The sequence below is a fragment of the Urocitellus parryii genome, chromosome 3, assembly GCF_045843805.1.
Source record: "Urocitellus parryii isolate mUroPar1 chromosome 3, mUroPar1.hap1, whole genome shotgun sequence".
NCBI classification, from domain to species: domain Eukaryota; kingdom Metazoa; phylum Chordata; class Mammalia; order Rodentia; family Sciuridae; genus Urocitellus; species Urocitellus parryii.
This window is the reverse complement of record NC_135533.1, coordinates 75924908-75939092: the sequence shown is the minus strand read 5'-3', so window position 1 is coordinate 75939092 and position 14185 is coordinate 75924908. Positions and strand designations below refer to the sequence as shown.

The window sequence follows — 14185 nt, the reverse complement described above, 5'->3', positions numbered from 1 at the left end:
GTGGAAAATAATTTGTATGGTAATGGAGTATGGCAGGTTGTATGACTGCCAGGGTTAGAATTATGAATCATCTCTCGTGTTTTTAGCTAAATAAAGGCAATCTGCCTAAGGTGGAGGAAAAAAAAAATTCTCTAAACCACAAACCATCCAATCACACAAAGACAAATCAGCCTTTAGGCAAATCAAATGTCTTCATTTAAAGCTGACCTGGATTTGGCACTCTGCCTGTCTTTTCCAAAACTCTTAACAATATACTTTCACAAATAGTTTAAAAACATGCATATTGAAAAGCATACCTTTTGCAATGTTGTTGTTACAAACAAGAAACTCGTTAACCCAGGGAAGACAATTGCTTGGGGAAAGGAGAGTTTTCTTCCGAGTAAGCAACATGTAAATGCAGGATTAGTGGGTGGGATTGAGGTGTGCTGGGGTGCATAAATAGAGGCTCTGAACTGTGCTGGCACACTCAGAAGCCTGGACACATCCCAGCCGATTCACAAGGCAGGTGGGTGGGGAAAACCAGGTAAGGCTCTTGTCAACAGCTTTGGAACGGCTCTTGTTAGAGTGAGCTTTGGCCTTTGATTGCTCTGTAACTTTGCAGACTATCAACCGACAGAGAAATGCAAGTTTCCTGGGTTGCCCTGAAGTGAGGTTTGGAGAGGGAAAAATGAAATTTCCACCAAAGGCTTACTGGGACCTTTGACTAGAGCTGTAGTGTTGCATTCCTGAGCAGGTTCAAAGTGGTGATTTCTCCATTAAGAAACAAGAGGTTTAAAGCAGGTGAATTATAGGAGTTTTGAAGCTTGAGACAGGGCCCTTGGATGTCCATTCAGTCACTATCTATGCTCTGCTTCTTTCCCACTGGCTAAGACAAGACCCAAAAGCTCCTCCAATGCGAAAATTTAGCTCAAATTGCCTCTGTGGAATATATTATTACAAATCAGAAAGAGTCTCTTTCTTTTTTTTTTTTTTTTTTTTTTTGGTCTGGTGTAAAGACATTCTTCTTGTTGTTCATTTATTTGTTTTCAATCTTAAAATTCATGGGCTTGGTGGTTAGAAGAAAGTGAGTTACTTTGCTGGATATAATATATAATAACAGGGACTCTGAAACCTCCTGCAACTTCATTTTTTGTTAAAGATAAGACCAGGATGAAGCAACCAGTAAAAAGTGGTGTCACAAAGTGTCAGTATGTGTTCATGTTCCTGTGTATGTGTGTTTCCAAATTATCAAAATCTTCCAAAGTTAGCATTGTGTTTTGAGGAGCTTATGCAGAAAGTATATGGAGCAGAGTCTCTTCATGTTATGAAAACTCGGTGGAGTGAATCTGAGAAAATCACCCAGAGCAGGATGTTTGCACAGCAGGAGTTATATTAGCCTTCCGTCAGTCATCCTGCCATAAAACACATGTAATCTACCAATAGTTCCAACCTATAACCCGTGGAACTATTGCAAGGGCTCCTGTGAACTAGGTATATGAGAATTGTCAACAGACTGAAGTGCTTTGCCCCCAATTTACTATTATTTTTTCAAATATTCATAGATGCTATTATAAAATCCAAAATCAAATGTCTGTTGATAAATTCAAAGTAGTTTACCTTTCTGGACCAATATTTCAAAAGTATAGTGATTCTCACAAGGAAGTTCTTTTTTTATTTTAAAAAGTAGTTTTTATATTAAGAGGGCTGGGTATTGTTGACTTATATTATACTTGAGTTATTTTTGTAGACCTTTAGAAGACAAAAGTTATTATTGGCATTTCTACATCTTTATGAATATAAAAAAAATGAAGAAATTAAGTTGGGCATGGTGGTGCATACTGCAATCCCAGCTACTCAGGTGGCTGAGGCTAGAGAATCACAAGTTCAAGACCAGTCTGGGCAACTTAGCAAAATTCTGTCTCAAAGTAAAAAGGACTGGGAATATAGCTCAGTCACAGAGTTCTTGCCTAGCATGCATAAGGCTCTAGAGTTGATCCTAAGCATTGAAAAAATAAATTAATGAAAGAAAAAAAATTATATCCCTGAATTTTGCTTATGTCTTTTCTAAGATATTATGTGGCTACCTACTAACACTTGTTTAGTTTAACAGATCACATCTCTTGGATTTGGTAACTGAGCAACATTCCTTTTTTTATTTTTAGTTGTAGATGGACACAATACCTTTATTTTATTTGTTTATTTTTTTAATGTGGCCCTGGGGTCAAACCCAGTGGCCTAGAGCATGCTAGGCAAGCATCTACCACTGAGCCACAACCCTGGCCCAGCAACATTCTTTCTAATCATCTAATGCTTAGTGAAACATTGCCACTTGAGCTATCAAATTGTTTGAAACTCCCGGCTTACAAACACTAAGCAACAATGATTCATCCTGCTTCCTTTGAAGAGTCTGACTTAATTAAAAAACTACCCCAGTATTAGGTGCCATGGTTCCCTATTTCTTTTTAAGAAATATTAGTGTTTGGCTTTACCAGAATCCCAAGTCTCTGGCTTTCTATGCTCTGGCCCCAAGATAACCTTAGTGACTTGTGGCGCCACCACTATGCTCACTAGCTCACCCTTTCTCTCAGCACTCATGGAACTTACCTTGCCATTCACATTCCTGTTCCCAGGCATCTAAGACTGCCTGGCAGAAAGGAAAAAGAAATTTCACAGACACCCCTGGGGTTTATTTCTTCATGTTATGAATCTCACAGAATATTTTTTGCTCTACAGTATATGCCCACAACAACCCACCTCTAAAGACCCACACAAAGAATGTTTCACTGGAAGGAACTTGACTTTGATTGTCTCAGTCAATTCAAAGCTACTACAGAGTTTGAGTAAACATTACACCAGGGAGAGAGTTGTGTGGGTGCAAGTCTTCAGTTAAGTGACAAAGCTGGCAGGTTCTAAATGAAATAAGGAATTGATCATTTTATTTATAGCTTATTCTTCAATGGCAATGTACCCATTTTTAACTTAAAGTTAAAGAAACCAATCTGTTTAGGGTAATTGTTTCAGGGAGGAGAGAAGAAGCCAGCCCTGTAAAATGAAAAGATCCAGAAGTTTTTGTGCTCGACCCACCTCACAAATGTTATCTCTCTGAACTTTGGATTCTTCACCTATATCATGAGGCATTGGGGAAGTGGGAAAGAAGTAGTAATGCTTAAAATAACTTCTAGTCTATACCTTTTTTTCAAGAGTATATACAGACAGGACTGGATGTAGCTTAGTGGTAGCTTAGTGGTAGCCTAGCATGCATGAAGCCCTGGGCTTAATCTCCAGCACTTTGGGTGGGGGGGGGGGTGCGGAATTTTATACATCTAACTAGTTATCTCCTTCCTTAAGTTATATATCTTTCTCTTATGGATCATATCTATTGATAGATAGGGGAAGAGACAGAGACCAACATACAATGTATTTTTTTATTTCTTTATTTTTTTTTGTACCAGAGATTGAACTCGGGGTGCTCAACCACTGAGCCACATCCCCAGCCCTTTTTAAAATATTTTATTTAGTAAAAGGCAAAAGATTTATACGATCTGAAGAGATCAAACTGTGAAATATGATATATTAAGAACTGTGTAATGTTTTGAACTACCAACAATAAAAAAAAAAAAAATATTTTATTTAGAGAGGTAGGTTCTTGATGAGTTGCTTAGGGTCTCACCAAATTGCTAAGGCTGAGTTTGAACTTGCAATCTTCTTGCCTCAGCCTCCCAAGCTACTGGGATGACAGGCATGCACCACGGTGCCCATCACATACTGTGTATTCTTATGAAAATCCCATGGAAGTTAGCTTTTATTCCAATCTCAGGAGTCCAGTCTCAGAAGAGCCTGTTTCTGTTCTATTCCACTACACACAGATTCTGTGACATAACCTATAAATCTTGAAGAGTCCTAATTCCTTCTTGTTTGTTTTCCATATAGATTTGCCATGGAGAAAATTTCAATGTCAGCGTTCTTGCTCCTTGTGGCCCTCTCCTACAGTCTGGCCAAAGAGACCACAGTCAAACCTGGAGCTAAAAAGGACACAAAGGACTCTAAACCCAAACTGCCACAGACCCTCTCCAGAGGTGGGAGTCAGCCTCTTGTTGGCTTTTAGCTCCTACTTCATTGGGAAGGACTTCCTAACTCTTGGTGCTGAAATGCATGCACAGAATATATTTTACTCTGTTTCTTTTAGATTTATCCTAGTTTATAATTACTTCTACTCTCTCAAGGTTTTTTTTTTTTTTTCTCAAGGTTGTTTTGAGTATATATTTATTCCAGTCTTCACTATTGCTTCTCAGTAGGTTTTGGCCTGAAATTACAGTGTTTTTAAATATGCCGGTTTATTTTGTTCTAGGTTGGGGTGATCTACTCATCTGGACTCAGACATATGAAGAAGCTCTATACAAATCCAAGACGAGGTAAAGACAATGGTTACACAGGGCCCTCTCTGGGCTCTCAAGAGCACCATCTAGTGACCCTAGATCTACATGAAATCCTACCCACCAAAAATCACCCTTTGTCTCTTACAGTAACAAGCCCTTGATGATTATTCATCACTTGGATGAATGCCCACACAGCCAAGGTATTTATTCTTCTAAATATGATTTTCTTTATGAGCTTATAGGTAGAACCAGGGTCCTTATCACTCATCTTTATATCATTAGAAATAAGAAAAGAGGGCTGGGGTTGTGGCTTAGTGGTAAAGTGCTTGCCTCATACATGTGAGGCACTGGGTTCGATTCTCAGCACCGCAAATAAATAAATGATTAAAGGTCCATCAACAACTAAAAAAATTAAAAAAAAAAAAAAAAGAAATAAGAGAGGGCTGGGGCTGGGAATATAGCTCAATGTTAGAACATTTGCCTAGCACAAGAGTGAGGCCCTGGCTTCATCCCCAGTTATTAAAAATAAAATAAAATAATAATAATTATACACACACATATATACATATGTGTACGTATATATATTTATAATATTTATAAATATATACATATTTATAATATTATATGTTTATTTTTATATAAAATATATTAATATATGTATGTATATATAAAGAAGTATATATACTATGTAGTAAAAACATGTTTTAAAGTAACAAATATTTACACATTTTGTGTTCATCATTGATGCATATTCTGAACATTAAGCTCTCAGATTCATCTCAACTTCATGATTTCTCTTATGTACCACATTCAAGACATCAGCATATACTGTTGACTTTACTTTCAAAGATCCTTCTGCCAGCACTAGCTTCACCCACATGCAACCTGTGCCAGGACCCATAACTTGGAAGGCTCCCACATTTGATTTAGTTCTCTGCTACGAATGTCTTAAAATTATGAATAATTCTTGAACAAAGGGTTTTGCATTTTCATTTTGCCCTTGGGATACATTATCTAGCTGGTCCTGACCAAATCCAATCACTTCTTTTTCATATATATATATATATATTTTAGTTGTAGATGGACACAATACCTTTATTTTATTTATTTTTATGTGGTGCTGAGGATCGAACCCAGGGCTTCACACATGGGAGGCGAGCACTCTACCACTGAGCCACAGCCCCAGCCCTCCAAGTACTTCTTATTGCTTCAAGGCCCAAGCCAAGATCACATCTGCTCTAGAATGCTGTAAAGGCCACTAACTCATCACCCTACTGTCAGTTCTCCACACAGAAACCAGAGAGAGGCTCATGAATACAAAGCAAATCCTGTCACTCTTTTGCTCAAATGGCTTCTCTTCACAGGCAGAATGAAACCCCTAGTGCTGGCCAGTCTAGCCAAAGGCTACCTTTCCTTTCCCACCATTCGCCCTTGCTCTCAGAGTCCTCTGTCTAGCTTGGACTTTATGCTATTTCTTGAGCCTCTCAGCCCACTCCCATATTGAGGCTATTGCTTTTGCAGTTTCCTCTGCCAAGAGTGATCTGCCCCACAAATTTTAACTCGCTACCCCCATAATGAACCACCCTGTCTTCAATGTCATTTCCTCAGAGAGATCTGCCCTATCTCTTAAACCCCTTGCCTCACTTATTCTTCAAAGTACACATCTCCACCTGAAATTACTAAATATTTGCTTATGTACTTGTTTTTGGTCTGTCCCTCACACAAGCCTCTCTCTACAGAAAAAGCATGTGCTTTTCTCTTTATTGCATCTTCCCCAGAGCATAAAACTATACCTACCACATAGTAGGCAGTTGGTAAATATGTGTTGAAAAAAGGTAAATGGGTGAGTGAATGGAAAAAAAGCAAAGGGAGACAATGGTTGGGTGTTATTTCACAAATCGTTCACTGAAAGGACAAGGTATTGCATTTGAAACACAACTTGGGGACTGGGGTGTAGCTCAGTGGTAGAGCAACTTGTCTGGCATGTTCAAGGCCCTGGGTCCATCCCAGCCTGGCAGAACAAGAAAACACAACTGATTTAAAAATACAACAGAAAACAAGAGTTTTAACCCATGCTGACACTATTTAATGATGTTGTTTTACATTGTAGCTTTAAAGAAAGTGTTTGCTGAAAATAAAGATATCCAGAAATTGGCGGAGCAGTTTGTCCTCCTCAATCTAGTTGTAAGTTTGCTTTTCATCATTAACATCCCCCCCCAGTTCATTATGTGAAAAAGGTGTTTCATTTTTCTATATATCTCAGTCATACTGCATTAACTGGGATGTCTTCCAAATAGCCAATCTCATAGATTGGAAAGAAAAAAAAAGATACTTCATCTTATTGATAATCTATCTGACATGTCTATGTTTTTATTTAGTAATTAATAACCTTAGCCTGTCAAAAAAAACTGTCCTGCAGCAAGGATATTTTCTATTTCTGTAATAATGGAAAGGTAATTATATTTTACAAAGTACTTCCTGTGTCTGTGCCCCAGAAGTCCTGGCTTCTCAATCCCTGTCCCTTTGCCATGTGAAGAAGCCAATTCCCAGGCTTTCTGAATCTAGACCCTGCCTCTTCACACTGTAGCTTCATGCATTCCCATTTGACTTCACCATGGACACTTCTCCTGATGTTCAAGCTTCCTGTCTTCCCCAGGGGGAGACAAAAAGGGCTTTTGGGTGTGGTTTGGTTTTGTACCAGAGATTGAACTCCAGGGTGTTTAACCACTGAGGCACATCCCCACCCTTTGTTATTTTGAGACAGGGTCCCACTAAATTGCTTGGGGCCTCGCTAAGTTGCTAAGACTGGCATGGAATTTACCATCCTCCTACCTCAGCCTCCCCTGAGTTGCTGGGATCACAGGCATACTCCACCATGCCCAGCTCCACTTTCCAAAGTGAACAAACAAAATCAATTCTACTAAGCATATGTCCCCTTGAGCCTCTCTTCCTCATCATCATTTGGCTTCTTTGAAGAACAATCCATTTCAATAATTCTTTCCCTTCCATAGGCTCCTCTTCCTCTTTCTACTCCTAATGTGAATGACTCAATGAATCTCTATTTGATAACCCACTTTTTTATATATCTTGTATTCTCTGTGGATATCATTAACTATACTTGAGTTAAATTGATTCCTATATACTAATTTCCTACATCTTACCTAAACATGCAACAACTTCCAACTTGCCTATCCAACCCTGTTCCAGATGGCTCATAATTAGCTTAAACTCAATATGCTCCACACCTTGGTTCAGGTTTTTCAAATAGCTCATTTGTCTTTATTCCCTATTTCACTGAAAGCAGTGCTTTTCTGGATCACACTCCCTCTTCTGTAGTCGTCAAGAAGCTCTCTGCTCGTCCATTCTAAATGTTCCTACTATCGTTATACATTGCAGTGTATGACCTTTCACTTCACCTAGCTTACTGCAGTGTTACTAAGCATCTTCCTGCCTACAAGATAAAACCACCTGATCTCACAGGGCTATGAGGGCAATCACTCTAAGGACCAAACAGGTTGTGGTGCCTCTTCAAGCATCCCTTCAGGAGCTCGTGTTTCTGAGCAAATGAAAACTCTGTGGCATGGTGAGCAGGGCCAGTCAGAAGAATGCCCCCAGAAGCAACTTAACTGCCCTCAGGAGTCCATAATGCTTCACTATGACCAAGCATTGGTCATACAACGCTTGGTCATACAAGAAAGTGCCATGTTTTCCTTTCATACCTTTGCATTTAACCGACCGACCTACTTCATGGAGTGATCTTTTTTTCCCCACATAATTAATCCCTGTTCACTTTAATATTCCTCCTTACCCACTTCATAAAGTCCAAGGGAACTTTCATATTGGGATCAATGTCCTGCTCCAGTCATCTAGAAACCTGCATGCCCCATCATAACATTTCACTCACTGGATCCTCAGCATGCACTTTCCTACCTGGATCTCACAAAAGACTATGCATTCATTAAAAATAAGCACTGTGTCTTGCTAAATCAGTAACATTCTAAATAGAAACCAACAGATGAATGCTCAAGAAAATCCTTTTGGTTTTTATAATTTCTCCAGAAATATCTTCTGTTTTTTTTTTTCTTTAATCCATCTCCTCCTACCTCATCCAAGATTTCTTCCCCCACAACATCACAACTCCTTCCAGATACTCCTTTTTGAACTTCTTTGGTCTTTCCATATCACATCCATTCAATTCTTTACCTCATGGTCTGCATCACATTCTGTTATTATTATTTCATGCACAAGATAACTTATCTCCCTACCTATATCCATAAACTCTTTGGAGAAGATATCTTCTGTTCTTAGCCTAGTAACAAATACAATCTTTTTTTTTTTTTTTTTTTTGGTATTGAGGATTGAACTCAGGGGCACTCGACCACTGAGCCACATTCCCAGCTCTATTTAGTATTTTATTTAGAGACAGGGTCTTATTGAGTTACTTAGCACCTCGATTTTGCTCAGGCTGGATTTGAACTCGCCATCCTCCTGTCTTAGCCTCCCAAGCCACTGGGATTACAGGCATGTGCCACCAGGCTAGGCACAAACACATCTTGAGTTAAAAAATTTGAAAATAACCAAAGAGTAAGCAAACTAAAATCTGCATTTCTTTTTTAAATCTTAGTATGAAACAACCGACAAACATCTTTCTCCTGATGGCCAGTACGTCCCCAGGATTATGTTTGTGGGTAAGTGACAATGACAAGATAAAACCCGCTCAATATACTGTGTAAGTGCTGCATATCCCTTTTTCTCCTCCCCACACTACTCTGCCACTTCAACAGAGTCAAGGTCACTGCTAAACTCTAGCAAGGCATTCCTGTGGATGTGGCATTTCACAGCATATTTTCTTTAGTGTGAGCTTCAACCTATTTACTCAGACAACTTCTTTCCTCATCAGCTAATTTTAACTTTTCATTTTCTGCCACAATACATCTGAGAAAGAAGCACCATGTTTCTCTCATTGGTAGAATGGCACTCAGACCTCTCTGTATCCTCCTTTTGGGTGCATCTTATTTTTAAGATATCTTTTCTCATTAACCATTTAACTTCAAGCTACATATAAAACACGACAAAAGGGATTTAAATCTAAGAAATATAAATAGACACAAAAGACTCAAATTTCTATCTTTTAAAAAAAATTTTAGTTATAGATGGACACAATACCTTTATTTTATTTATTTTTATGTGATACTGAGGATTGAACCAGTGCCTCACACATGCTAGATGAGCGCTCTACTACTGAGCCACTGTCCCAGCCCCTCAAATTTCTATCTTTAAAATGCAGCTAATTAACAATAAAGTAAAAAATAGTGGGGAACAATTAGTGTTTATTTGACCTTGCTGTTCTTAAGGGTTTGCATTCTTCCATTTGTTAAAGAAAATGAAAACCAGCATTAAATGTGAGTTTCTAATTATCCAGGTTGCTCTTGGTAAAACAAGTCAACTACAACGCAATTATTCTAGAAGTTTACAATAATTCTGTAGGAATGGATGCTAATGTTCTCACCAATAAAACATCATCCCCCAAATATATAGAATCCTGTTTTCAGGTCACTTTAGACAGAACAATAGGTTTCATATCCTTTTCCAGAAACAACACAGCACAGCTGTCCAATGCTCCCAGCCCTGCATTGGCTGCTACCTGCCGAAGGCTGGGCAGCAGAGTAGATGGGATGGAGCGTGATGCAGTAGAACACACGTTGTTCAACAGGACATGAGTACTTAGGCTCATCGTGAAATAAAAGCTACTTGTAAAAAACAAAACAAAAATCCCATTCCTTTTATCTCTGCAGACCCATCCCTGACAGTCAGAGCTGACATCACCGGAAGATATTCAAATCGTCTCTATGCTTATGAACCTTCGGACACAGCTTTATGTAAGTGGTACTTCCAACTTGGATGTTGTCCAGGTGAAGCACAACTATGTTGGTTATAGTGGTGGGATGAGATGGCACAGGTGAGGTGAGAGAGAGCTCTGCTAAGTACAGCAGAGACAGAATCAGTTTGACCTTAAGAGGTAAATCACTCTCATTCCAATTCAATTTATTTTATTTTTATCTCAAGTGAAGAAGAACCCTTTAGTATAGGTATCTTTTTCTCTAGGAAAGTTCCATGACCACATTATCTGGACTTCAGGTTATCTCTCAGGCACACTAATACACAACCCCTTCCATCACAGAATTGATGCAAGAGTTGCAATAATTAGCATAGTTTTTCTCCCCAAATCACAAACCGAAATAATGTAGTCCAGCTTGTTGAAGCTGAAGTCAGGCTCAATTTAAAGATCAATGGGCAAGATGATCCAAGGAGTTGCCAAGATACTCACTTTTTTAGCAGTTGCCATATTGGAATAGAGAGGGGAGTGGGGGAGGTGGAGGCAGGCACACACTTGAGGCAGATGAGGTACCTAAATGGGAGAAGATACCTGGCTATGACATCTGCTTACTCCTACTGGGAAGAAAACTGGGTTTTATCCTGGAACCAGTACTGATCAATTATTGTGACTGCCTAGAACCTCACTACCCATATATTAGCCATTAGCCACTTGTTGCTATGTAATTTTTTTTTGCTCTTAAATTTTTAATTACAATTAAAAATTCAGTTTTTCAGTTATACCATCCATATTCCAAATACTCAGTCCACAGCAAGGGGTTTTCTACTGGAGAGCACTGGCTTAGAATATTTTGCTGGGGCAGAAAGTCTGTGCCTTATCCACGGAACAACTCCTCATGGTTCATTAATGTCTCTAGTAGGAGCCATGAAGACAAGGGGAAGCACATTGCAAGTCCTAACTATCCTTGAGCTAGCAGCATGTATCCTATAATGCCCTATAGAACATACATGTAATAAATATTTGTGGAGCGTGTGAATAAGCAGCTGCTCAGTGTAGGTCTCTCATGTGGATATCCTGTCACCAGATCCCAGATCTCATATTCATGAGTTGCTGCTAAAGGGATACAAGTTAGAAGCTTGGGTTCTGGTGCATAGCTCCAGCACTTGTTATAGCTGTGTGATCCTCCACAAACTATGCTTAGCCCCATCTAAGCCTGTTTCATTATCTAAAAACAAAGTGACAGTAGAGTACTGGGGATTGAATTCAGGGGTTTCTTACCACTGAACCATATCTCATCCTTTTTGTATTTTATCTAAAGATGGGGTGTCACTGAGTTGCTCAGGGACTCAACTAATTTGCTGAGGCTGACTCTGAACTCAGGATCCACCTGCCTCAGCCTCCTGAGTCATTGGAATTACATGTGTGCACCACCATACCCAATGCTAATAGGGTGTTCATTTGGATTAATTTATCTGTGTCAAACACTTGGTTTACTATTATTTGTAATTTATATTCCACCCAATTCTAAAACTATTTACAGTAGCTTCACACACCTAACAGATATTTCCCATGAACATGGTTTAAAATGTACTTCTATTAGTCAAAATTATGTGCTTCCAACAGAGCTTATGAAGAGATTCTTTTGTAAGAAGAGTTGGAGAAAAGATCTGAGAAGGAATGAGCACACTAGAAAACTGGGTGGTCACAAAAGCCATGGCACATAATTTTAGAAAAAAAAATTACCATATATTACCAGCAATTCATTCCATGATTTAAAGGCACCCTGTTAAGCAATGAATAGAGTACTGTGTCTGGAGATTGATTATATTTATTATTTAAAACCTGATATAATCTGTGATGATACTTGATTATCCTAACCTTTTGTCCCACCAGTGCTTGACAACATGAAGAAAGCTCTCAAGTTGCTGAAGACTGAATTGTAGAGAAAAAAGCAAAGTCTTCAAGCTCTTTGCTTTGTTTCGAGCCTTGAGACTTGGAACCAGGGACTTCAAAAGACCAGAGAATGCAGAAGCCCAGATGGACATGAAGATTAAATTATGGTTTAATGTTACAGCCTCTATTTTTTTTAATGGTTTCAAGTATACATGTATAAAAACAATATCATTATCTACCATAATGAGCCATGATTTTCTAAAAAATAAATCCTTACGGGGGTAGCCAAACTGAATTTACCTTTTTTTTTTTTTTTCTGGCACCAACTTGGCCTTTCACAGAAAAGGCTACCTGGTTCATTCACCAATAAACCTATTACACACACATACAAACAAACAAACAAAAATATCAAGGAGGGAATAAGATAAAACTAGTTCAAACAATGAAAACCAAAGACAAAGTTGACATTCTGCCACACCCCAGGTTCTCACTGACTAAAAACAAGCGTGATAATCAACAGAAACATCAAAGAGCAAACATTTCACTGTGAAAAACCACATAGAGCACCCCAAGAAAGCCAGCTTCCTGCTTAGAGACAACCCTCCCCACCTGGGCACTAACTCCCAGGGATACATTTTAGGAATTCAATTTTATTCACCAAATGGTCTCAGGAAGTATCTGGCTAGTAAGTCAGTGGAAAGGTCATTCAACAAACATCTGTACCCCTAAGCACATCCTAAAGAAATCCTGGGAATGGGCCTTACTCTCTCAAGGTCTAGCGCACTGGCCTAGAATAAATTCAGTCTGAATCCTCTTCTTTGCCAACACGTGATGGTCTGTGAGAAGGGCAAAGGGCAGTGATAGCACATTGATGAGGCAGAGATCAGAGGTCAGTGATGTTTGGAAAAAGGGGTGAGAAGGTGAGGCATCAAGTAGGCAAACAGCTTTACCAACTTTTAATCCTGTATTGTGCTTTATAAAAAATCAGAATTGAGCTGTGTATAGTGATGTATACCTGTAATCCCAGCGACTCAGGAGGCAGGAGGATCACAAGTTTGAAGCCAGCCTGAGCAATTTAACAAAACCGCCAGAAAAAAAAAAAATTTCTGAGGTACACTTGCAACCACAGGAAATGTGTACATATAAGATTAAAGTGTCGAAGATTCAAACGTTAAAATGGTTTTCATAAACTCATGAAAACAGTAGCAATGCCTGTTCTTTCTACCAGATTCATCCACTGCCATTTCACCATCTTTCATTTGTGCTTAAATAAATTTCAAGTGAGAGTGTATCTTAACCATTTATCTCTGCCTACTAATCTGACTACTAAGAAACAGAAGAGTACCATGAGACTGGAGAATATTATGTCCAGCAGCTACATAAAAATGTTAACACCAGTGGGAAATGTAAAATGGTGCAGCCACTGTGGAAAACAATATCTCGGCTCCTCAAACTAGCAAACACAGAATTACCATATAACCCAGCAATTGCACTTTTGAGTGTATACTCCAAAGAATTAAAACCAGGGTACAGATATTTATACACCCATGCCCAGAGCAGCATTATTCATAATAGCTAAATGATGGAAGCAACCCAAGTGCCCATCAATGGATGAATGGATCAACAAAGTATAGCATATGTAAAACTATATACATGCACACACACACATACACACACACACACACACACAAAGGAATATTATTTAATCTTAAAAAAGGAAATCCTTGAATATGTTACAACATGGATAAACCTTGAAGATATTACTTATGCTAAGTAAAATAAATCACAAAAGGACAAAAACTGTAAAATTACATAACTACCTAGAGTGATCTTCAGAGACAGAATGGAAAGGTAGTTGTCGGGGCTGGAAGAAAAGGAGTCAGGAGCTACCGTTTAATGGTTGTGGAGTTTTGGTTTGGGAAGATTAAATGTTTGTGAAATGGATGAAGGTGATAGTTGTGTATCAGTATAAAAGTACTTGATACTACTTAATTGTACGCTTAAAAATAGTTAAAATGACAAATTTACACTCTATGTTTTTGCCACAGTAAAAACATTTTTCTGTTCATCTGAAGTCCCATAGTTTAGGGGAAGCCAGGCA

General features: G+C 38.7%; 1 protein-coding gene across 1 annotated transcript; it reads left to right on the top strand.

The window, feature by feature from the left end:
- The first annotated feature begins 478 nt into the window (after positions 1 to 478).
- Positions 479 to 12134, top strand: Agr2 (anterior gradient 2, protein disulphide isomerase family member). The gene is made up of 8 exons (XM_026408856.2): positions 479 to 523; positions 3910 to 4055; positions 4328 to 4391; positions 4503 to 4555; positions 6466 to 6539; positions 8980 to 9043; positions 10151 to 10234; positions 12085 to 12134. Exons 2-8 carry the CDS (start codon positions 3917 to 3919, stop codon positions 12132 to 12134), a joined length of 528 nt encoding a protein of 175 aa, XP_026264641.1. The 5' UTR covers positions 479 to 523; positions 3910 to 3916.
- The last annotated feature ends 2051 nt before the right edge of the window (positions 12135 to 14185 follow it).